The 27,483-nt window shown below is 39.8% G+C and overlaps 1 protein-coding gene across 2 annotated transcripts in view; it reads right to left on the bottom strand.

Annotated features, from left to right (window-relative positions):
- MPPE1 (metallophosphoesterase 1) overlaps positions 1-27,483 on the bottom strand; it is a 217,257-nt gene that overhangs the window by 84,998 nt on the left and 104,776 nt on the right. For both annotated transcript variants that reach the window (XM_053714911.1, XM_053714910.1), the window contains exon 6: positions 24,688-24,796. In XM_053714911.1, coding sequence (XP_053570886.1) covers positions 24,688-24,796 — 109 coding nt within the window. The remainder of the gene's footprint in view (positions 1-24,687; positions 24,797-27,483) is intronic.

Here is a 27,483-nt window from a genome sequence, read left to right as displayed (position 1 = left end):
TGTAAAATGTGTGACCACATTGGTCATGGCACACTCTATTTTCGTTCTCATGTAGATACCAAAACCTATAGAATTAAAAGTAGGATGACCTGTGCTTCCAATTATGTTATATATTTAATATCCTGTGAATGTGGGGTTCAATATATTGGTCGCACAATCAGACGTTTGAGTCATCGTTGGTCTGAACACTATTGTAGTATCCTTAGAAACAAGAAATCTCATAGTGTTATTAAACACTGCCACAAAAAACATAGAGGAAATCCCAACTGTTACACGATAGTGCCGATAGAGGAGATTGAGCCCTCCAACTTATACAGTAGATTCCTGAGGTTAAGGCAGAGAGAGACATACTGGATTCATAAATTGAAGACCATGCATCCTCTGGGTCTCAATCTTAATGTGGATTTAGCAGCTTTTTAAGATCCATCCACTCACAATCTAAGGTGTGTGTCTCTCTCTGCCTGATCCTGCAGGTATTATCATCATACATCATATTTTATCTTCCAATCCAGATGTTTGTTTAGAATAGTTTGGAATCGGTATCCCCAAACACATTTATTTTGAATTACACATATATATATATATTATACACATGTATATTCACAAAACACATATATATACTGAATTACACATATATATATATTACACAGGTATATTCACAAAACATTTTTACCAACTTTATTACCAATTTCTTCTACTAAGTTAATTCAATGTCACACTATATGGACATTTCACTAGACAATTATAAGTATAGCAACATTAATTATTTGTTGCATCACATTTTTTCACAACACACTAACCATCACCAGACACCACCCCCCCTTTTTCAGTTATATTTATTTACTATTATTAGCAGTAGTACTTTACAATTCCCTGGTTACACTTAGAATTAATTAGCACTACCATTAGATTAATGTCACTTATAGTTTCACCACATCAATGGTACATACATTAAATTAGGGTCCATTTTTTCACACAACCTCTATAACCTTGATTCAATTTAGTATAACATATAAAAATATTTACTCGATATTCACTGCACAGAGGATATACATTTTTTGGTATGGGTTTTATAGAAATTATAGGATTATATCACATTATTTCAAACCTCAATACAATGTTATCGATGCTATTACAAATTTATTAAAAACATGGAGGGCTTGAAACTGCAATTTGGGATTACTTAGTACTTTGAATTTTTATTATTGTTTAGATTTAAATAACAGAATGTTATTATCTCCCAAACTAAATTGGTTTAGATCCAAAATATTAAGAAACATATAGAGATCTACTACATTTAAAACGAATATCATAACATTTAATTACCATCTCAATGTATTATGTTATCAAGCAGAAATCGTACCTGTATGATGTATGGCATTATGTATGTAAGCATTATAGTAATAACACAGTAAGGGTCTTATGCACATAGAGCATATATATATATATATATGTTAAGCAGGGGTGATCCCCTGAAATTCAGAATCTAGAGGACATTTACTAGTACATATCATGTATATAAAATTTAGATCATTGTACATATGTCGTGTATCATATATAAGACGAGTCATTATGTCTATTTGTAATACGTCGTTTGATGTTGCTAAAAATGTATTTATTGATATGTTATTTGTTGACAGCTAAGATATAATTCTGTTAGTTATTTAGTATTGTGAGAGACGTAGCACCTAATCAATTAACACACGTGTTATGGTGGGTGTGTAACATATAAACCATCTCCATTGGTGTGAGAGTTATGGTGGGTGTGTAATACACAAACCATTCCCATTGGTTAACTCAGCCTTTTTAAGACAGCAAGGTAGTTCACTAAATTTATGAGCCTGATGAAACGGCGTGCAGCCGAGAAACGCGTAGCGAAGTTTTAAGTATTTTAATAAAAGTTTTTATATTGTTCTACCTTGCTTTGAACTATTCTTTTCCACCGGACGTTTGAGAGTACCAGCTACCTTTTTGGGAAGTCAGCCGAACGGCTTTATAAAGTTTCGGTCCGCTCGATATTGCACTGATTGTGCATACACGTTTGTGAGTATATACACCTACCCACTGTTAGCAGTCCCATATTGGTAAGGGTTATCTGCACCAAAGGTGTTCTATGCTTCATTTCTCCTAGGGGCCTGAATACTGCCGGGAGCATATCAGCATATCGGGAGAGAAAGAGTCAGCCGAACGGCTCTGAAGTTTCGGCTTGTGGATTATTGCACTGGAAGTGCAAATACTTTTGTGAGTACTAGTATTTTTTCTTTTGGAATTCTCACTTATTGTTGGGTTTATCTGCACCAGAGCGCCTCTTCTTTTTTTGTCATTTCCAGGACCAAATTTTATCTTTCCTGAGTCATTAACATCACCCACTGACTGAAGCTCTCTTTCCTCAGCTTCTGCATATTGTGAGGCAGTATCAGACATGGTTCTTAAAGCGTCAGTATGCTCTGCATTTTGTCTCACCCCAGAGCTATCTCGCTTACCTCTAAGATCAGGTAGTCTGGCTAATACCGCTGACAGTGTATTATCCATGACTGCCGCCATGTCTTGTAAAGTAAACGCTATGGGCGCCCTAGATGTACTTGGCGCCATTTGAGCGTGAGTCCCTTAAGCGGGAGTCAAAGGGTCTGACACGTGAGGAAAGTTAGTTGGCATAACTTCCCCCTCGTCAGATTCCTCTGGTGATACATTTTTTAAAGACAGAAAATGATCTTTATTGCATAAAATGAAATCAGTACATTTGGTACACATTCTAAGAGGGGGTTCCACCATGGCTTTTAAACATAATAAAACATAATTTATGCTTACCTGATAAATTCCTTTCTTCTGTTGTGTGATCAGTCCACGGGTCATCATTACTTCTGGGATATAACTCCTCCCCAACAGGAAATGCAAGAGGATTCACCCAGCAGAGCTGCATATAGCTCCTCCCCTCTACGTCACTCCCAGTCATTCGACCAAGACTCAACGAGAAAGGAGAAACCAAGGGTGAAGTGGTGACTGGAGTATAATTTAAAAGATATTTACCTGCCTTAAAAACAGGGCGGGCCGTGGACTGATCACACAACAGAAGAAAGGAATTTATCAGGTAAGCATAAATTATGTTTTCTTCTGTTATGTGTGATCAGTCCACGGGTCATCATTACTTCTGGGATACCAATACCAAAGCAAAAGTACACGGATGACGGGAGGGATAGGCAGGCTCATTATACAGAAGGAACCACTGCCTGAAGAACCTTTCTCCCAAAAATAGCCTCCGAAGAAGCAAAAGTGTCAAATTTGTAAAATTTGGAAAAAGTATGAAGCGAAGACCAAGTTGCAGCCTTGCAAATCTGTTCAACAGAGGCCTCATTCTTAAAGGCCCAAGTGGAAGCCACAGCTCTAGTAGAATGAGCTGTAATTCTTTCAGGAGGCTGCTGTCCAGCAGTCTCATAGGCTAAACGAATTATGCTACGAAGCCAGAAGGAGAGAGAGGTAGCCCAATAAAGTTTTATCACCAAAGCATATATAAAAACGATTAAACATGCCAGCAAACGTTTTATATTGTAAATATCATAAGGGTATTACCCCTGGGAGTAAGCATGATACCAGTCGTTATTAAATCATTGTATTCAGGCTTAACTTACATTAATCCGGTATCAGCAGCATTTTCTAGTGTTTTCCATCTCTAGAAAAAATTATAACTGCACATACCTGATAGCAGAATAAACTGCACGCCATTCTCTCGCTTAAGTTACCTCATCTGTGTAATCCCCTCAGACATATGTGAAAATAGCAATGGATCTTAGTTACAACCTGCTAAGATCATAGAAACCTCAGGCAGATTCTTCTTCTATTTACTGCCTGAGATAAAATAGCACAACTCCGGTACTATTTAAAAATAACAAACTTTTGATTGAAGAAAATAAACTAGCTATATTTAACCACTCTCTCCTACAACGTCCTTGCTTGTTGAGAGTTGCAAGAGAATGACTGGGTATGACAGTTAGGGGAGGAGCTATATTACAGCTCTGCTGTGGGTGTCCTCTTGCAACTTCCTGTTGGGAATGAGAATATCCCACAAGTAATGGATGATCCGTGGACTGGATACACCTTACAAGAGAAAGAAAATTCATATACAAACGTATATATGCTAAAGTAATATTAATGACAATTTACTGTGCAGTGTGCATCAAGTGAAAAATCAAGTGAAAATACAATTGGAAAAATACATACAATGCATAATTCTGTAAGGATGCAAACATACAGTGAGAAACAGTAAAAAACAATAATACTGGGCGTCCCCAGTAGTAGAGTATAGACGTCGATCAACGACTTGTAATGGGCCAGACCCTCTAGCTGAAATGTTCAATGTTAGACAACATTTGTCTTAATGGTCTGGCCCATTACAAGCCGTGGACTGAAGTCTATACTCTACTACTGGGGATGACCAGTATTATTGTTTTTTACTGTTTCTCACTGTATGCTTGCATCCTGGAAGAATTATGCATTGTATGTATTTTTCCAATTGATGTATTTTCACTTGATTCACATTAAATTGTCATGAATATTACTTTAGCATATATACATTTGTGTTGATTCATTGGTTTTTTGTTAGTGTGGGGACACCTATATATATATATATATATTACTATTTCACTGTGTCTGTGCAGGGACAGGTCTAGAAACACAATGAACCAGTGATATTGGTTCCTTGTCATGTGAAATAAAAAATAAAATACCGATTCCTGCCTGACAACTGCCCTGTTGCAATTTTGCTTCCAGTCAGGTAGCAGAAAAGATTTTCTGAAAGCTATTTTACAACCCATTAACCCTTTACAATACTGTTATAATTTTTTTTTTCTGATATACTCATAATAGTATTTACTTATGGGATATATTCTCCTTCCCAACAGGAAGTTGCAAGAGGATCAGCCAAGCATGGACGTGACTTCTTTGTATACCATAATTGATCACAAAAAAGGGATTGAGGCAGTTAAATGGAAACTATCAGAAGATAAAGATTTATCACCAAAATTACTAGATTTCATACTTAGAGCCATATAATTTATTCTATATCACAACTTTTTTTGGTTCAATGGGAACTACTATTTACAGATTTGTGGGACTGCCATGGGCACCAGGTTTGCACCAAGTTATGCCAATATTTACATGGACTATTTTGAGACGACTCATGTATGGCATAATCAAGAATTTGGTGCAGACCTGGTGTCCTGGCATAGATATATAGATGACATTCTGTGCATATGGAAGGGGGGTGAGTCCAAACTCATAGAATTTGTACAAATACTTAATAACAATAATCAGCAAGTCACATTATCAGTAGAATATGACAAAAAAGAAATACATTTTTTAGATTTAACTCTTTACACTATAGATGAAAAAATCCACAGCAAAACATACTTTAAGAAGTGTGACACTAACACCTACATTAGACATGATAGCTGCCACCATCCTAACTGGCTAAAGTCAGTACCAAAAAGCCAATTCCTACGAATACGCAGGAACTGCAGCAATATAGATGATTACGAACAACAATCAAGAATACTCAAAGAAAGATTCATACAAAAGGGATATGACCATAGAGCTTTAGAAAAAGAAAGAAATGAAGTTGGAAATAAAATAAGATCAACCCTGTTAGAAAACAAACACACAAATGAGACCTCATTTAACAATAATTTCCCTAAATTTGTGACCACATTTAATGTAGAACATGATACAATCAAAAAAATTATACATAAGCACTGGCACATTATAAAAGAGGATGAATATCTAGGACCTATAATTCCAGCTAAGCCCACAGTTATCTTCAGAAAAGGACAAAATTTGAAACAAAAATTAGCTCCCTCACTCATAAAAGGCATAGCCCCCAAAAAATCTTTACAAATAAGTAACATGACAGGTTTCTTCACTTGCGGCAAATGCAAAGGTTGTAACTACACCAGAAGAACACACAAAACATTTGACTCCACAGTTACGGGAAAAAAATTTGAAATAAAAGAATTCATTACTTGCAAAAGTAAAAATGTGATATATTTGTTGCAATGTGGCTGCAAAATCCAGTATTTAGGACAAACGTCCAGATTTTTAAAAACAAGAATCATGGAACATCAAAATAAAATAGAAAAGAATCATGACGACCACGGAGTGCCGCTACACTGCAACAATTGTGAACATTTCACAAAAGAATCCTTTCTATGGATAGGAATTGAGAAGGTTGAACTTCATTGGAGGGGTGGTAATCTGGCAAAACAACTAGACCAAAGAGAATTAAAATGGATACATACACTTAGAACATATGCCCAATGGGGTCTAAATAAGGACACAAAAATTGCTGCCTTTGTCTAAAAAACTCTTAACATAGGAAAGGGGGGACAAAATAAATGATAAATTCAAAAGATGAAAATATGGGGCCTAAATAAATCAGTAACATTTTTTGTTCCTGTTGAGGTGAATACGATTATAAGGACACACACAGAAGAAAAAAAAAAAAAAAAGGGGGGCAAAATAAATATGTATTTATACAGACAGTTCATGTCATATCATCACACTTAATGTTTATATATACACATATTGTACAAAAGAATATAATTCTCACACTTAATTTCAAGAAATTATATGCAACACACAAGTCGCTCAGTCAATATTTAACATTCAATAAATATAGAAGTCTATTTATAATATGAATGTTTAATTATGAAAAGTATCTATTCCAACTTGTAATATACTTCTAAGTGGCAATTTATTCTACCTCCTCTAAATATTTGGATAAGCAGAATTCATATAAGAAACTTTGTATCTGTGAATAACACTTATGTCTTTTTATTGAGAAAATCAGAAACTGTTTTTCATTGGACATTCGATAACATGTGATACCCACTGACATATCAGACCTGAATGGGAACCTAAAATAGAGAACTACCTGAAAGGGAACTACAAAACATCACTATACCAGAAACTGAATTTCATTGGACAACCTATAACATGTGATCTTCACTGACATACCGGACCTGAAAGGGAACTTGAAACAGAAAACTACCTGAAAGGGAACTACAAAACCGGCAAAAATGATGATATCTACAGAAATTTTATATTTTAAAACAAACTTATAGTTTCTAATATAATTAATATTGTTTTTTATGTTTTTTTAGATGTTTATTTTAAATTTACAATTGAAATTTTGAATCGGGTGTAAACCTGCTCTCCTCCAATGGGGAAGCAGGTAGCGTAACTGACATGTATTTAAAGGCCGCCTGTGCAGCGGAAAGGTATGCTTTGGTTTGTAAAGCACTTTTATTGCTCTTGAGAAAGACGGCTGGGACCGTTGAAACGCTTTTGCGTTGAGCCAAATAAAGACAAACTTTTTTACTGAATCTGTGATATTGTCTTTTCATATTGGGAAGGAGCCGGTAACCTGCAATATACACTGTGAGTAGATATTCACCTTTGTATGGTGTATTGTCTGATATTTCAGCACCACTTTTTGCACCTAGACTTATACAACTGAGGAAGGAAAGGAAGATACCAACGACTGATACAAGCTGAACCAGCGCCTCCAGCTAGCACACCTGATATATTCACACAGACCTTGGGAGAGACTGTGGGACGGCTGCGGTTCACCAGAAGGGGAAAGTATTAATACATATTATACACCTGTTTGCATGCAGAGCTGCTATATAGCTCCTCCCCTCACATGTCATATCCAGTCATTCGACCGAAACAAGACGAGAAAGGAGAAACTATAGGGTGCAGTGGTGACTGGAGTTATAAATTAAAATTTAGAACCTGCCTCAAAAAGACAGGGCGGGCCGTGGACTGAACACACTACAAGAGAAATAAATTTATCAGGTAAGCATAAATTATGTTTTCTCTTGTTAAGTGTGTTCAGTCCACGGGTCATCCATTACTTATGGGATACCAATACCAAAGCTAAAGTACACGGATGATGGGAGGGACAAGGCAGGGACATTAAACAGAAGGAACCACTGCCTGCAGAACCTTTCTCCCAAAAACAGCCTCTGAAGAAGCAAAAGTGTCAAATTTGTAAAATTTGGAAAAAGTATGAAATGAAGACCAAGTTGCAGCCTTGCAAATCTGTTCAACAGAGGCCTCATTCTTAAAGGCCCAGGTGGAAGCCACAGCTCTAGTGGAATGAGCTGTAATTTTTTCAGGAGGCTGCTGTCCAGCAGTCTCGTAGGCTAAGCGTATTATGCTACGAAGCCAAAAAGAGAGAGAGGTAGCCGAAGCCTTTTGACCTCTCCTCTGTTCAGAGTAAACGACAAACAGAGAAGAAGTTTGTTGAAAATCTTTAGTTGCCTGTAAGTAGAACTTCAGGGCACGGACCACGTCTAGATTATGCAAAAGACGTTCCTTCTTTGAGGAAGGATTAGGACATAATGATGGAACAACAATCTCTTGATTGATATTCCTGTTAGAAACAACCTTAGGTAAAAACCCAGGTTTAGTACGCAGGACTACCTTGTCTGAATGAAAGATCAGATAAGGAGAATCACAATGTAAGGCAGATAACTCAGAGACTCTTCGAGCCGAGGAAATAGCCATCAAAAACAGAACTTTCCAAGATAAAAGCTTAATATCAATGGAATGAAGGGGTTCAAACGGAACACCCTGAAGAACTTTAAGAACCAAGTTTAGGCTCCACGGAGGAGCAACAGTTTTAAACACAGGCTTAATCCTAGCCAAAGCCTGACAAAAAGCCTGGACGTCTGGATTCTCTGCCAGACGCTTGTGTAAAAGAATAGACAGAGCAGAAATCTGTCCCTTTAGTGAACTAGCGGATAATCCCTTTTCTAAACCCTCTTGTAGAAAAGACAATATCCTAGGAATCCTAACCTTACTCCATGAGTAACTCTTGGATTCACACCAATATAAATATTTACGCCATATCTTGTGGTAAAATTTTCTGGTAACAGGTTTCCGAGCCTGTATTAATGTATCAATAACCGAATCCGAAAACCCACGCTTTGATAGAAACAAGCGTTCAAATTCCAAGCAGTCAGCCTCAGAGAAATTGGGTTTGGATGGTTGAAAGGACCCTGAATTAGAAGGTCCTGCCTCAGGGGTAGAGACCATGGTGGACAGGACGACATGTCCACTAGGCCTGCATACCAGGTCCTGCGTGGCCACGCAGGCGCTATCAGAATCACCGATGCTCTCTCCTGTTTGATCCTGGCAATCAGTCGAGGTAGCAACGGAAAAGGTGGAAATACATAAGCTATGTTGAAAACCCAAGGGGCTGCTAGTGCATCTACCAGCACCGCTCCCGGGTCCCTGGACCTGGATCCGTAACAAGGAAGCTTGGCGTTCTGGCGAGATGCCATGAGATCAAGATCCGGTTTGCCCCAACGACGAATCAGTTGAGCAAATACCTCCGGGTGAAGTTCCCACTCCCCCGGATGAAAAGTCTGACGACTTAGAAAATCCGCCTCCCAGTTCTCCACGCCTGGGATGTAGATCGCTGACAGGTGGCAAGAGTGAGACTCTGCCCAGCGAATTATCTTCGAGACTTTCAACATCGCTAGGGAACTCCTGGTTCCCCCTTGATGATTGATGTAAGCCACAGTCGTGATGTTGTCCGACTGAAATCTGATGAACCTCAGTGTTGCTAACTGAGGCCAAGCTAGAAGAGCATTGAATATTGCTCTTAATTCTAGAATGTTTATCGGGAGGAGTTTCTCCTCCTGAGTCCACGATCCCTGAGCCTTCAGGGAGTTCCAGACTGCTCCCCAGCCTAGTAGGCTGGCATCTGTTGTTACAATCGTCCAATCTGGTCTGCGAAAAGTCATTCCTTTGGACAGATGAACCCGTGACAACCACCAGAGAAGAGAATCTCTGGTCTCCTGGTCCAGATTTAGCAAAGGGGACAGATCTGAGTAATCCCCGTTCCATTGACTTAGCATGCATAGTTGCAGCGGTCTGAGATGTAGGCGCGCAAATGGCACTATGTCCATTGCCGCGACCATTAAGCCGATTACTTCCATGCACTGAGCTACTGATGGGCTTGGAATGGAGTGAAGGACACAGCAAGCATTGAGAATCTTTGATAACCTGGACTCCGTCAGGTAAATTTTCATCTCTACAGAATCTATAAGAGTCCCTAGAAAAGGGACCCTTGTGAGTGGTAACAGAGAACTCTTTTCCACGTTCACTTTCCACCCATGCGACCTCAGAAATGCTAGAACTATCTCTGTATGAGACTTTGCATTTTGAAAACTTGACGCTTGTATCAGAATGTCGTCTAGGTACGGAGCCACCGCTACGCCTCGTGGTCTTAGCACCGCCAGAAGTGAGCCCAGAACCTTTGTAAAAATTCTCGGGGCCGTAGCTAACCCGAAGGGAAGAGCTACAAACTGGTAATGCCTGTCTAGAAAGGCAAACCTTAGGTACCGGTAATGATCTTTGTGAATCGGTATGTGAAGGTAGGCATCCTTTAAGTCCACTGTGGTCATATATTGACCCTCTTGGATCATGGGTAGGATGGTCCGAATGGTTTCCATCTTGAACGATGGAACCCTTAGGAACTTGTTTAAGATTTTTAAGTCTAAGATTGGTCTGAAGGTTCCCTCTTTTTTGGGAACCACAAACAGATTTGAATAAAACCCTTGCCCCTGTTCCGTTCGCGGAACTGGGTGGATCACTCCCATCACTAACAGGTCTTGTACACATTGTAGAAATGCCTCTTTCTTTACTAGGTTTGTTGATAACCTTGACAGATGAAACCTCCCTTGTGGAGGAGAAGTTTTGAAATCCAGAAGGTATCCCTGAGATATAATCTCCAACGTCCAGGGATCCTGTACATCTCTTGCCCAAGCCTGGGCGAAAAGAGAAAGTCTGCCCCCCACTAGATCCGTCTCCGGAAAGGGGGCCCTGTCTTCATGCTGTCTTAGGGGCGGAAGTAGGCTTTCTGGCCTGCTTGCCCTTGTTCCATGACTGGTTGCCATTCCAACCCTGTCTGTAACGAGCAGTAGTTCCTTCCTGTTTTGGAGCGGATGAAGTTGATGCTGCTCCTGCCTTGAGATTACGAAAGGCACGAAAATTAGACTGTTTGGCCTTTGATTTGGCCCTGTCCTGAGGAAGGGTGTGGCCCTTACCTCCAGTAATGTCAGCAATAATTTCCTTCAAGCCGGGCCCGAATAAGGTCTGCCCTTTGAAAGGAATGTTCAGTAGTTTAGACTTAGAAGTTACATCTGCTGACCAGGATTTAAGCCATAGCGCTCTGCGCGCCTGTATGGCGAATCCGGAATTCTTAGCCGTAAGTTTGGTTAAATGCACTACGGCATCCGAAACAAATGCATTAGCCAGCTTAAGGGTTCTAATCTTGCTCAAAGACTCATCCAATGGTGCTGTGCGAATCGCCTCTTCCAGAGACTCAAACCAGAATGCCGCTGCAGCAGTGACAGGCGCAATGCATGCAAGAGGCTGTAATATAAAACCTTGTTGAACAAACATTTTCTTAAGGTAACCCTCTAATATTTTATCTATTGGATCTGAGAAAGCACAGCTATCCTCCACCGGGATAGTGGTACGCTTGGCTAAAGTAGAAACTGCCCCCTCCACCTTAGGGACCGTCTGCCATAAGTCTCGTGTGGTGGCGTCTATAGGGAACATTTTTCTAAATATCGGAGGAGGGGAAAAAGGCACACCGGGTCTATCCCACTCCTTGCTAATAATCTCTGTAAGCCTCTTTGGTATAGGAAAAACGTCAGTACACACCGGTACCGCATAGTATTTATCCAGCCTACATAATTTCTCTGGGATTGCCACCGTGTCACAATCATTCAGAGCCGCTAACACCTCCCCTAGCAACACGCTGAGGTTCTCAAGCTTAAATTTAAAATTTGAAATTTCTGAATCCGGTCTCCCCGAATCAGAACCGTCACCCACAGAATGAAGCTCTCCGTCCTCATGTTCTGCAAATTGTGACGCAGTATCAGACATGGCCCTCGTGTCATCGGCGCGCTCTGTCCTTAACCCAGAGCTGTCGCGCTTGCCTCTTAACTCGGGCATATTGTATAATACTTCTTTCATAACATTAGCCATATCATGTAAAGTGATTTGTAAGGGCCTTGATGTACTTGGCGCCTCAATCTCACGCACCTCCCGAGCGGGAGACGAAGGTACTGACACGTGAGGAGAGTTAGACGGCATAACTTCCCCCTCGTTGTCTGGTGATAATTTCTTTATCGGTACAGATTGACTTTTATTCAAAGTAATATCAATACAATTGGTACACATATTTCTATTGGGCTCCACATCGGCTTTTAAACATAATGAACAAGTAGATTCCTCTGTATCAGACATGTTTAAACAGACTAGCAATGAAGCTAGCAAGCTTGGAAATTACTTTCAATAAGTTTACAAGCAATATAAAAAACGCTGCAGCGCTTATAAAAAACACAGTTGAATAACAAAGAACTAATTCAGTTATAGTCAACAATTCTTTAAATGTATTAATTAGCAGAGGATTGCACCCATTAGCAAAAGGATGATTAACCCCTCAGTACCCAAAAACGGATATAACGCTTTTATCACAGTCAAACACACTGTCACAGGTCTGCTGTGACTGATTACCTCCCTCAAAAACGAATTTTGAAGACCCCTGAGCTCTCTAGAGACGTCCTGGATCAAGGAGGAAGAAGCAGGAAGACTGTGCTAGAATTTTAACTGCGCAACAAGGCGCTAAAAAAGGCCCCTCCCACTCATTTACAACAGTGGGAGACCTGATATAACGGTTTCTATGCAGAAATATACGTTAGCCATGTGGAAAAAAATCATGCCCAAAAGGATTTATCACCAAAGTACCTCACAAAACAAATAACATGCCAGTAAACGTTTTAAAAACAAACTTTTTTCAATGTCATGCAAAGTTATCACTAAACCTGCTACCAGTCGCTTCCACTGCAGATAAGGCTTAAGCATTATTTCAGTATTATCTCAGTCAAATTCTAGTCCCTAGAAAATAACTCTACTGTGCATACATTTATCAGCCTGATACCAGTCACTACTACTGCATTTAAGGCTGTACTTACATCATACGGGTAACAGCAGTTTTTTCTTAGTCAATTCCATTCCCAGAAAATATTGTACTGCACATACCTCATTTGCGGGGGACCCCGCATACTATTCCCATTTTCTGAAGTTACCCCACTCCTCAGAATGTCGAGAACAGCCAGTGGATCTTAGTAACGCCTGCTAAGATCATAGAAAACGCAGGCAGTTTCTTCTTCCAAATACTGCCTGAGATAGAAAAACAGCACACTCCGGTGCCATTTAAAATAACAAACTTTTGATTGAAGAATAATTAAGTAAAAACTCCAACTCCTCTCGCGACCTCCTTCTTTGTTGAGGGTTGCAAGAGAATGACTGGGTATGACATGTGAGGGGAGGAGCTATATAGCAGCTCTGCTTGGGTGATCCTCTTGCAACTTCCTGTTGGGAAGGAGAATATATCCCATAAGTAATGGATGACCCGTGGACTGAACACACTTAACAAGAGAAATATATATATATATATATATATATATATATATACATACATACATACATACACATACAAACACAGAGCATACCATACATTCCATCACTTATGGATTATCTCGAAAATCTATTTGGTTTCCATCAAGACATTTATAGAATGGCATCAATATACCAAGGATATTTTATTATTTTATTCTGATATACTCATAATAGTATATATTGATGCTTATCTCTATACTGAATATATATATATATATAACAATTTTTATACAGTACACACACATATATATATGCTACTCTGTACTATATGCTGAGCATACCATATATTCTATCCCGAAAAACTATTTACCACATATAGATTTACTGTCTACTGTCATAAATATATATATATATTTATTTATTTTTTTATTATTATTATTTTTACACAGAGCAGTGCTTGGTCCATAAATCACCTAGAGTTTTACAAAACTATAACTGGATTCCAACAAACATTGCATAATTTTAAAAAATTGGGGACTCACTGTACTATAGGCATCATACATATAAGCCAAGTTTTAAATTATATTGGTCTATCTACCCTGTACTTTCAACACCCTCTGTTCCCAGCCCAAGCCCAGAACGAGATATGAGATCTAACACAGTTTCATCCACGTTACGGATAACACACAGGCCCTATCTTTGACTGTTCCAAATTATGACAGATTATATAAAATAAGACCACTAATTGATTTACAAATTATTTGCTGACATATATCCATCTAAAAATATTTTTATTGACGAGTCTCCCTAATGCTTTTCAAAGGTAGATTACAATTTAAACAATATATCCCCTCCAAAAGAGCATGTTATGGTATTAAATTCTATAAACTGTGTGAGAGTTCCACAGGCTAGATACAACATTTTAGAGTGTATGAAGGGAAAGACTGGCAATTAGATCCACCTGGCTGCCCACCTTACCTTACCTTACCTTAAGTGCGAAAATGGTCTGGGACCTCATTCATTCCTTGTTAGGACATGGGTACCATCTTTATGTTGATAATCATTATACTAGTATCCCGCTTTCAAAATGTTAAATTACTTGGATACCATAGCCTGTGGAACATTGCGGAAAAAAAAACAACTAAATATTTTCCACAGCAATTAGTCTCACAAAAGGCGGGAGAAACAGCAGCGTTTTGTAGTGAAGATCTCCTAGCAGTTACATTTAGGGACAAAAAACAAAATTTATGCTTACCTGATAAATGTATTTCTCTTGTGGTGTATCCAGTCCACGGATTCATCCATTACTTGTGGGATACCAATACCAAAGCTATAGGACACAGATGAAGGGAGGGACAAGGCAGGCGCTTAAACGGAAGGCACCACTGCCTGTAAGACCTTTCTCCCAAAAATAGCCTCCGAAGAAGCAAAAGTATCAAATTTGTAGAATTTAGAAAAAGTATGAAGCGAAGACCAAGTCGCCGCCTTACAAATCTGTTCAACAGAAGCCTCATTCTTAAAAGCCCATGTGGAAGCTACCGCTCTAGTGGAATGAGCTGTAATTCTTTCAGGAGGCTGCTGGCCAGCAGTCTCATAAGCTAAGCGGATTATACTTCTTAGCCAAAAAGAAAGAGAAGTTGCCGAAGCCTTTTGGCCTCTCCTCTGTCCAGAGTAGACCACAAACAAAGCAGATGTTTGACGAAAATCCTTCGTAGCTTGTAAATAAAATTTTAAAGCACGAACCACATCAAGATTGTGTAATAGACGTTCCTTCTTTGAAGAAGGATTAGGACATAGTGAAGGAACAACAATTTCCTGATTGATATTTTTATTAGATACCACCTTAGGAAGAAAACCAGGTTTGGTACGTAACATTACCTTATCTGCATGGAAAATGAGATAAGGGGAATCACATTGTAAAGCAGATAACTCCGAAACTCTTCGAGCCGAGGAGATAGCTACTAAAAACAGAACTGTCCAAGATAAAAGTTTAATATCTATGGAATGCAAAGGTTCAAACGGAAACCCTTGCAGAACCTTAAGAACTAAATTTAAACTCCATGGCGGAGCAACAGGTTTAAACACAGGCTTGATTCTAACTAAAGCCTGACAAAATGCTTGCACATCTGGAGTATCAGCCAGACGCTTGTGCAAAATAGACAGAGCAGAAATCTGTCCCTTTAAGGAACTAGCTGACAATCCCTTTTCCAATCCTTCTTGGAGAAAAATAATATCCTAGGAATCCTGACCTTACTCCATGAGTAACCTTTGGATTCACACCAATGAAGATATCTACACCTTATCTTATGATAGATTTTCCTGGTGACCGGCTTACGAGCCTGAATTAAGGTATCAATGACCGACTCAGAGAAACCACGCTTTGATAAAATCAATCGTTCAATCTCCAAGCAGTCAGACGCAGAGAAATTAGATTTGGATATTTGAAAGGACCCTGAAGTAGAAGGTCCTGCCTCAGCGGCAGAGTCCATGGTGGAAGGGATGACATGCCCACTAGATCTGCATACCAAGGTGCTATCAAAATCACCGAAGCTCTCTCCTGCTTGATCTTGGCAATCAGACGAGGGAGCAGAGGAAACGGTGGAAACACATAAGCCAGGTTGAAGGACCAAGGCGCTGCTAGAGCATCTATCAGCGCTGCTTTGGGATCCCTGGACCTGGATCCGTAACAAGGAAGCTTGGCGTTCTGACTAGACGCCATGAGATCCAGTTCTGGTTTGCCCCAAAGTTGAATCAACTGTGCAAATACCTCCGGATGGAGTTCCCACTCCCCCGGATGAAAAGTCTGTCGACTTAGAAAATCCGCCTCCCAGTTCTCTACTCCTGGGATATGGATAGCTGATAGATGGCAAGAGTGAACCTCTGCCCATAGAATTATTTTTGAAACTTCCAACATTGCTAGGGAACTCCTTGTTCCCCCTTGATGGTTGATGTAGGCTACAGTCGTGATATTGTCCGACTGAAATCTGATGAACCTGACCGCAGCAAGCTGAGGCCAAGCCTGAAGAGCATTGAATATCGCTCTTAGTTCCAGAATGTTTATCGGAAGGAGTGCCTCCTCCTGAGTCCACGAGCCCTGAGCCTTCAGGGAGTTCCAGACTGCACCCCAGCCCAAAAGGCTGGCATCTGTCGTTACTATTGTCCAATCTGGCCTGCGGAAGGTCATACCCTTGGACAGATGGACCAGAGATAGCCACCAGAGAAGAGAATCCCTGGTCTCTTGATCCAGATTTAGTAAAGGGGACAAATCTGTGTAATCCCCATTCCACTGACTGAGCACGCAAAGTTGCAGTGGTCTGAGATGTAGGCGGGCAAACGGCACTATGTCCATTGCCGCTACCATTAAGCCGATTACTTCCATACACTGAGCCACTGAAGGGCGAGAAGTAGAATAAAGGACACGGCAGGAATTTAGAAGTTTTGACAACCTGGCCTCTGTCAGGTAAATCTTCATTTCTACAGAATCTATCAGAGTTCCTAGGAAGGAAACTATTGTGAGAGGGGATAGAGAACTCTTTTCTTCGTTCACTTTCCACCCATGAGACCTCAGGAATGCCAGAATAATGTCCGTATGGGACCTGGCGATTTGAAAATTTGACGCCTGTATCAGAATGTCGTCTAGGTAAGGGGCTACTGCTATACCCCGCGGCCTTAGAACCGCTAGGAGTGACCCTAGAACCTTCGTAAAGGGATAGCTAACCCAAAGGGAAGAGCCACAAACTGGTAATGCCTGTCTAGGAAGGCAAACCTGAGAAACCGATGATGATCTCTGTGTATCGGAATGTGAAGATAAGCATCCTTTAAGTCCACGGTAGTCATATATTGACCCTCCTGGATCATAGGTAGGATGGTTCGAATAGTCTCCATCTTGAAGGATGGGACCCTGAGAAATTTGTTTAGGATCTTGAGATCTAAGATTGGTCTGAAGGTTCCCTCTTTCTTGGGAACTACAAACAGATTTAAATAGAAGCCTTGCCACTGTTGTTTGCAGATAATTGTGAGAGATGAAATCTCCCTTTTGGGGAAGAAGTTTTGAAGTCCAGGAGATATCCCTGGGACACAATTTCTAACGCACAGGGATCCTGGACATCTCTTGCCCAAGCCTGGGCGAAGAGAGAACGTCTGCCCCCTACTAGATCCGTTTCCGGATCGGGGGCTGATCCTTCATGCTGTCTTAGAGGCAGCAGCAGGTTTTTTGGCCTGCTTTCCTTTGTTCCAGGTCTGGTTAGGTCTCCAGACCGGCTTGGACTGGGCAAAATTTCCCTCTTGTTTTGTATTAGAGGAAGTTGAAGCTGCGCCACTCTTGAAGTTTCGAAAGGAACGAAAATTAGTCTGTTTGGTCCTTAATTTGTTGGACCTATCCTGAGGAAGGGCGTGACCTTTTCCTCCAGTAATATCAGAAATGATCTCCTTCAGTCCAGGCCTGAATAGGGTCTGCCCCTTGAAGGGAATGTTGAGAAGCTTAGACTTTGAAGTAACGTCAGCTGACCAGGATTTAAGCCATAGCGCCCTATGCGCCTGAATAGCAAAACCTGAGTTTTAGCCGTTAGTTTGGTTAAATGAACAACGGCGTCAGAAACAAATGAATTGGCTAGCTTAAAGGGACAGTATACTGTAAAATAGTTTTTCCCTTAATGTGTTCACAATTGCTTTTTTTTACCAACTGCAGAGTAAAAATGTATGAAAATTAGCTTTTTAAGGTTTATTTGTGTATATTAAAGCTCTGATTTTGTGTTTTGAATCCAACACCTAATAAAATGGGTTGAGGTTGTAGATATAATCAGATCTCATTACGTTATCACATTGTGTAAATATAGCTGCTTCTTTATCTTATATCTGTCCATAAACCAATCATCAATACTTGGAGAGAACAATAGAAAATCAACATTTTATTACCTTATCTCTGCTATATCCCACTGGGACCGTCATTTCTTCTGCTGGCTGTGTTTACACAGCTTATCTATATCTTGGACCTGCGGCCACAAACTTTCAGAATAGGTGTGGATACCACTGGCTAAATCTACACTATTTCAAATGCCAATATAAGAGTAAATGAGCTACTTGTAAACAATTTAATACACTCCAGCAGGTAAAGTGGGTCATTGGGAACAAATTAAAGGGGAGAAAATTTTTGAGTAAACTGTCCCTTTAAGAGCTTTAAGCTTGTCAAGGATATCATCCAACGGGGTTTCTACCTGTAGAGCCTCTTCTGGAGACTCAAACCAGAAAGCCGCAGCAGCAGTGACTGGGGCAATGCATGCAAGAGGCTGGAGAATAAAACCTTGTTGAATAAAAATTTTCTTAAGGTAACCCTCTAATTTTTTGTCCATTGGATCTAGAAAAGCACAACTGTCCTCAACCGGGATAGTAGTACGCTTCGCTAGGGTAGAGACTGCTCCCTCCACCTTAGGGACCGTCTGCCACAAGTCCCGTGTACCGGCATCTATAGGGAACATCTTTTTAAAAACAGGAGGGGGAGAGAACGGTACACCTGGTCTATCCCATTCCTTAGTAATAATTTCTGAAAACCTCTTAGGGATTGGAAAAACATCAGTGTAAACAGGCACTGCATAGTATTTATCCAACTTACACAATTTCTCTGGGACTACAATGGCGTTACAGTCATCCAGAGTTGCTAAAACCTCCCTGAGCAACACGCGGAGGTGTTCAAGCTTAAATTTAAATGTAGACATATCAGAATCAGGTTGAAGTGTCTTCCCTGAATCAGAAAAATCACCCACAGATAGAAGCTCTCCTGCTTCGGCTTCGACACATTGTGAGGGTATATCAGACATAGCTACTAAAGCGTCAGAGAGCTCTGTATTTGTTCTAGCCCCAGAGCTGTCTCGCTTTCCTTGTAACCCTGGCAGTTTGGACAATACCTCTGTAAGGGTATGATTCATAACTGCCACCATGTCTTGTAAAGTATACGCAACGGGTGCGCTAGATGTACTTGGCGTCCCCTGAGCGGGAGTTATAGGTTCTGACACGTGGGGAGAGTTAGTCGGCATAACTTCACCCTTGTCAATTTCCTCTGGTGATAAATCTTTTAAAGACAGAATATGGTCTTTAAAATTTATAGTAAGATCAGTGCATTTGGTACACATTCTAAGAGGGGGTTCCACAATGGCTTCTAAACATAATGAACAAGGAGTTTCCTCTATGTCAGACATGTTTAACAGACTAGCAATGAGACCAGCAAGCTTGGAAAACACTTTAATAAATGTGAAAAAGCAGAATATAAAAAACGGTACTGTGCCTTTAAGGAAAAAAACAATCACATAAACTGCAAATACAGTGAAAAAAAGCAGTAAACTCTACGAAATTTTTACAGTGTGTATAATAGACTAAAGTAGCATTGCACCCACTTGCAAATGGATGATTAACCCCTCAGGCTCAAAAACGAATTAGAAAAATGGTAAAACCGTTATAAACAGTCACAAGCAAACTGCCACAGCTCTACTGTGGCTCCTACCTGCCCATAAAACGACTTTTGTAGGCACAAAAACCCTTTACAGAGGTCCTATATGTCAGGGGACTCCTTCAGGGACGCTGGATGTCTCAGACTGTAAAAACAACTGTGCAATTAGAGCTCAAAAACAGGCCCCTCCCACCATGCACTCAAAGTGAAAGGGCCATAAATAACTATTCCTAGGAGAAATCTAGTCAGCCATGTGGAAAACTAGGCCCCAAATAAAGATTTATCACCCTCAGTAAAAAACGTTTTTTATATATCATGCAAACGTTTTACATACTAAGTAATAAGAGCAAGTAACATGAATATTACCCTTTACTGCAAGCATGATCCCAGTCGTTTGTTAAATCACTGTAATCAGGCTTACCTTATATATATCAGGCACTGTCAGCATTTTCTAGACCTTATCATCTCTCTAGAAAAAAATATACTGAACATATCTCAGGCAGATAATTCTGCAGGCCATTCCCCCAGCTGAAGTTTTCCCATACTCTTCAGTTATGTGTGAGAACAGAAGTGGACCTTAGTTACAACCTGCTAAGATCATCAAAAACCTCAGGCAGAACTCTTCTTCTAATTTCTGCCTGAGGTAAAAACAGTACAGCGCCGGTACCATTTAAAAATAACAAACTTTTGATTGAAGATAAACTACACTAAATCACCACATATCTCTTGATACTTCCTTTCTTGTCGAGAGCTGCAAGAGAATGACTGGGAGTGGCAGTTAGGGGAGGAGCTATATAGACAGCTCTGCTGTGGGTGTCCTCTTGCAGCTTCCTGTTGGGAAGGAGAATATCCCACAAGTAATGGATGAATCCGTAGACTGGATACACCTTACAAGAGAAAAGATGTGTATATGCCAACAACTATACACAATGGGGAACCAAGGCAGTGACTTCCAGAGGCAAAAGGAGACAAAAACCAGTTTGCATTGTAGAGTACAACAAATACATTGCTGGAGTAGAACTCTCTGACCAGATAATGAAGCCAAAGAAAAAACTAAATCTGGTATAAAAAGATTGCTGTCTATATGATTCAGATGGCCCTTTTTAATTCTCACATCTTGTGCAAAACCTCTGCAGTTGGCAAAAAGCTCACTTTCCTAGATTACCAAATATAGGTGATTACAAGCCATATATTTGAAAATACAGAAATCCCTCAAAACCTTCAGTGTGAGAAAATAGTGAGACTAACTGGCAAACATTTCCCAGTACTCTTCCCTCTACAGCAAAGGCCTGGTCCCAAAAACGCTGAAAGTTTGCTCAAAAAAGGCAGTAAGGAAAGATTCACATTTTCACTGTATAACATGCCCATCAAAACCTGCTTTGAAATATATCATACAGTTGAAAAATAGCGGTAAAAATTCTGTGTGTAAATAATTTGACAATTCATGTATTTTTTTTTTTTTTTTTAAATGTTTTTATCATGTTTGCCATAAATACGGACAGCTAGTAGCATGAAAACCATACAAATTAATACAGGCAGTTATGCCATAGCAAACAAGCCATTAACCCTTTGCCAAACACCACAAAATCCCATTTCAGAAGAGTGGTAAACAGCTGCAATTTGCCTCCATCTATGACCCTTTGTTGAAACATATCTAAAAATCCCTTTCTGGACAAAAAGGGCCCTGGACACAATGCCATAACATGTATATAAAAAAAAAAAATAAAAAAAAAAAAATGTATGCTTACCCGATACATTAATTTCTTTCATGGTGGTGAGAGTCCACAAGCCATTACTCATGGGATTCAACTCCTCGTCACTAGGAGGAGGCAAAGATTCCTAAAGTTTCCAAAAGCACTTCATCCCTCCGACATCTCTGGCATGACAGTCTTATGTATAGCCAAGTGAGGAGAAATAGTAAAAAAAAAAAAAAAAGGTAGAAACAACAAAGTAGGGAAAATTAGATGCAAACCAGAACTGTTGCCAGAAAACAAACTTGTGGCTCGTGGATTCTAACCACCATGAAAGAAGGTAATCATAAAGTATGCCTTCTTTCATGAGGTGGTGAGAGTACATGATTCATTACTCCTGGGAACTAATACCAAAGTTGTGGAGTCCACGAGTAATTTTGTGCGGGACAAAAAGTTTTGAAAAAGGCAGGCACCTAATTTTTAGACAATGCTGCCTTGAGGATTTTCCTACCAAAGGACAATTCAAAAGAAGCAAAAACATCAAAGTGGTAGAAATGAGTAAATCTATGTATGGACGACCATGTTGCTGCCTTGCAAATTTGTTCAACAGAAGCCTCATCTTTGAAAACCCAGGAAGTAGAAACTGATCTATTAGAATGGAAATGAAGAAACAAGTTAGATGATTGTCTAAAATACTTAGTAGCTTGTAAATAGACTTTTAAAGTTGTCATTACATCTAAATTATGTAGAAGCCTTTAAGTTGAAATATAAGCGCTTGGGACAAAAGGAACAACAAGGTTACCAGAAAAGACTTTCTTTGGGAAAAAAAAGTCAGATGTTGTCCTTAAACCCACCTTATCCAAGAGAAAAATCAGATAAGGAGGCTTGTAAGAAACAGGCAATTCAGAACTCTTCTGTTAGACATTCAGCTTTGGTCCTAGAGGGTATTGTTTCTTTTTGCAATATCCTCTAACTGTGCATAGGCTCAAAAGGAGAGATCTGCAAACCTCTGAAAACAAAATTAGGTTCCAAGAAAGAGAAATTGGTTTAATCCCTGGTCTAATCCTGACTAAAGATTGAACAACAGGAGGTTTAACAATTTTCTTATGATACAACACAGAAAGCACTGAAATCTGACCCTTTAAAGAGCTAGCAGATAAACTTTTATCGAAGCCCTCTTGTAAAAATTGAAGAATTCTAGGAATTCTAAGAGTGCCAGCTAAAACTTTGTTTCTCACATCAGGAAAGAAAAACTTTCCAATTGTTGTGACAGATTTTCCTTGTAATATGCTTTCTTGCCTGAATTAGGTTATCAGCTACAGCATCAGAAAAAAACCTGTTTCAAAATTAGGCGCTCAATTCCCAAGCTTTAAATTTGAAAGGCTTGAGATCTTGATGATAAAAAGGGGCCTTAAGACAGTAGGTTGTGCCTTAGTGGAAGATACCACTGAGGACAACTGGACAACTGTACCAGATCGGAAAAACAAGTTCCTTGATCTTCTTTGATCTGTTAAAGAAAATCTCCTTGATAAAAAAAATCCTATAATGACTCACAGGAAAGAGACTCTGGTCTCAGGAGAAAGTGAACTCTTTGGAACAATGATTCTCCATAAAATACTGCCGGACTAAAATGCATTAACAGCAAGTCTGCCAGGAAAGAACAACATCTAACGGGCCTGTTCCATGGCCTGGTTACCACCGGGGAGTAGCTTCTTTTAGCCCAATTTTGCTTTTCAAATAGGAAAACTTTCTTGACCTATATCAGTCTGATCCTGCTTAACAAGGTCAGTCCAACCCCTGAAATACCTCTAAACAATGGAGATGGCAACCCCAGATGATTGTTTCAGCCTCCTTTGTGCTTCGTCAGTGAGGTGCAGCCATATCCCTCTAAGCAAATTGGACTTAAAATGTGTTAAGTCTTGGGAACATTTGGTAGTGACTGCACATTAAACTGTCTCCTGGCTATTGTATAATATACAATATGTAATTGCTAATAGCCTTCTATGGGCATGCATGAAAAAGTCCTGATGTACCTTAAGATGCACCCACTCCACTGAGCTTTCCAGCAGAAAAAAAAACAAACAGTTTTTTTCACAAGTTCTCCCACAGGTACTGATATTCAAAACCCTGCCACTCAGGCGATATATTCTCGTCGGTTCAGCAAGGCCCTTAAAAAAATTAAAAACACAAATATAAATCTTGAGAAAGGTTTATTTTGGTATGTAAATGTTCTATAAATTACAAGGTCTATAAAAATCCCAAAGCTTTTTTGCGATTTCTCTACATGCCAACAAGGTTTTGAATATTAGACCCACAGCCACTAACTTCAAGTATCAGATCTCAAGTAAATTCAGATTATTGAAGGTAACAGCAGCGCTATTTCATTGTGTTTTCCCACACACGTACACACACAAGCTCAGAAACACACAAGCACACATGTACACACAAAAGCACAAACACACAAGCGCACACGTACACACAAAAGCGCAAACACACAAGCGCAGAAACACACAAGCACACACGTACACACACAAGCACACATGTACACACAAAAGCGCAAACACACATGTACACACACAAGCACATACGTACACACACAAGCACACATGTACACACAAAAGCGCAAACACACATGTACACACACAAGCACAGAAACACACAAGCACACACGTACACACACAAGCACACATGTACACACAAAAGCGCAAACACACATGTACACACACAAGCGCAGAAACACACAAGCACACACGTACACACAAAAGCGCAAACACACAAGCGCACACACAAAGACACACGCGCGCGCAAACACACACAAACACACGTACACACACAAGCGCAGAAACACACAAGCACACACGTACACACAAAAGCGCAAACACACACAAGCGCACACACAAAGACACACGTGTGCGCAAACACACACAAGCGCAGAAACACACAAGCACACACGTACACACAAAAGCGCACACACAAAGCAAATGAACCAAAGCAATGAACCAAACTAAAATTTAAAATGCTCAAGTTACCATCTAGCCTGATATGAGGTCTGGAATTCTGGCATCAACAAAACTTTATTACCATTCTGGAGCAGTTGAGCCTGTGAGAAATCCTGAGAAGTTGCTCTTCTTCTTCTCTGCATATAACACAGTTATCACCCTCCAGAGCAACACTATTCACTACAACAAAACTGATAAGAAGAAAATTAAAGGGACACTCAAGTCAAAATTAACTTTCATGATTCAGATGCAGCCTGCAATTTTAAACAACTTTCCAATCAACTTCCATTAACAAAATGTGCAGTCTTTTTATATTTACACTTTTTTGTGTCACCAGCTCTTACAGAGCATGTGCAAGAATTCACAGAATATATTTATATGCATTTGTGACTGGCTGATGGCTGTCACATGATACCGGGGAGTGGAAACTGAAAATTGTCAGAAAAAAAAAGTATTACTCACATGAAGTTCAGATTAAGTGCTATTGCATTGTGTTTTTATCATGTATTTGTTGTTTATGTAAATCTATTGTATGTACTGGTCCTTTAAGCAGATACTTATATAAATGTTAGCACACGTATACTTAAAATATCTGTATATACATATATTTGAGGTTAGTGTTTTTTATATTGCATAACATAAATGCTTTGGGTATAAGTAAACAAGCAGATTTCAGTTCACATTTATCATTGTGTAGCACAAATGGTACCAACATGGTAATATAATCCCCCAACAAACAAAAACTCCAAAAGTATAGAGTAATACAAAGAATGGTGCATAGGAACAAACATAAAGGAAGAGTAGCAGACCTATTCAACAGAGGGCCCTAGTGTAACATTCTTTTGGGCCCCCAAAGGTAACTCAGTAATAAGCAATAGTAATAATATACATGCTACTTTGTATAGTGAATGTACACATTCTGCACACGCCTATGTATAGACTGGCTGCTATGGGCACCCCAGCACTTGTTCCACCCCAGTGAAGGAAATACTGGAAGTGTGACAAAGAATTCACAAAACAATACCAAATACCAGTATAATGATTCTTCCACATGGGTGGGCAAAATGTTGATAAACCCGTTAGAAGCATCACATAGGGCGGTAAATAGTTTGTGTGGTACATACATGATGATCAACCGCCATTGTTTTGTTGCGTCTTTCAGCTATTTATTTCTTTATTGTTGCACACTTGAAGTAAGTTCACAGTGACTCTCAAACCTTTATGAATTTTTTTTACATACAGTGAAATGTTATAATCAATATCAGTGTGCATTATCACTTCATAAATATGCAAATAAATAAATAAATAATTTAATTAGATTACAAGTTTTGCGGTATGGTGCGTTACGGATATACTGCTGAAAAACATAATTTATGCTTACCTGATAAATTTATTTCTCTTTTAGTGTATCCAGTCCACGGATCATCCATTACTTGTGGGATATTCTCCTTCCCAACAGGAAGTTGCAAGAGGATCACCCACAGCAGAGCTGCTATATAGCTCCTCCCCTCACTGCCATATCCAGTCATTCGACCGAAACAAGACGAGAAAGGAGAAACCATAGGGTGCAGTGCTGACTGTAGTTTAATTAAAATTTAGACCTGCCTTAAAAGGACAGGGCGGGCCGTGGACTGGATACACTACAAGAGAAATACATTTATCAGGTAAGCATAAAATATGTTTTCTCTTGTTAAGTGTATCCAGTCCACAGATCATCCATTACTTGTGGGATACCAATACCAAAGCTAAAGTACACGGATGATGGGAGGGACAAGGCAGGAACTTAAACGGAAGGAACCACTGCCTGTAGAACCTTTCTCCCAAAAACAGCCTCCGAAGAAGCAAAAGTGTCAAATTTGTAAAATTTTGAAAAGGTGTGAAGCGAAGACCAAGTCGCAGCCTTGCAAATCTGTTCAACAGAGGACTCATTTTTAAAGGCCCAGGTGGAAGCCACAGCTCTAGTAGAATGAGCTGTAATCCTTTCAGGGGGCTGCTGTCCAGCAGTCTCATAGGCTAAGCGTATTATGCTCCGAAGCCAAAAGGAGAGAGAGGTTGTCGAAGCTTTTTGACCTCTCCTCTGTCCAGAGTAAACGACAAACAGGGCAGATGTTTGACGAAAATCTTTAGTAGCCTGTAAGTAAAACTTCAAGGCACGGACTACGTCCAGATTATGCAAAAGACGTTCCTTCTTTGAAGAAGGATTAGGACACAATGATGGAACAACAATCTCTTGATTGATATTCCTGTTAGAAACCACCTTAGGTAAAAACCCAGGTTTGGTACGCAGAACTACCTTGTCTGAATGAAAAATCAGATAAGGAGAATCACAATGTAAGGCAGATAACTCAGAGACTCTTCGAGCCGAGGAAATAGCCATCAAAAACAGAACTTTCCAAGATAAAAGTTTAATATCAATGGAATGAAGGGGTTCAAACGGAACTCCCTGAAGAACTTTAAGAACCAAGTTTAAGCTCCACTGGGGAGCAACAGTTTTAAACACAGGCTTAATCCTAACCAAAGCCTGACAAAATGCCTGGACGTCTGGAACTTCTGACAGACGCTTGTGCAAAAGAATAGACAGAGCAGAGATCTGTCCTTTTAAAGAACTAGCTGATAAGCCTTTGTCCAAACCTTCTTGGAGAAAGGACAATATCCTAGGAATCCTAACCTTACTCCATGAGTAACTCTTGGATTCACACCAATAAAGATATTTACGCCATATCTTATGGTAGATTTTCCTAGTGACAGGCTTCCGAGCCTGTATTAAGGTATCAATGACTGACTCGGAGAAGCCTGGCCTTGATAGAATCAAGCGTTCAATCTCCATGCAGTCAGTCTCAGAGAAATTAGATTTGGATGATTGAAAGGACCTTGTATT

The sequence above is a fragment of the Bombina bombina genome, chromosome 5, assembly GCF_027579735.1.
Source record: "Bombina bombina isolate aBomBom1 chromosome 5, aBomBom1.pri, whole genome shotgun sequence".
NCBI classification, from domain to species: domain Eukaryota; kingdom Metazoa; phylum Chordata; class Amphibia; order Anura; family Bombinatoridae; genus Bombina; species Bombina bombina.
The sequence above is the reverse complement of the archived record's forward strand: the minus strand, read 5'-3'. Positions and strand labels throughout refer to the sequence as shown.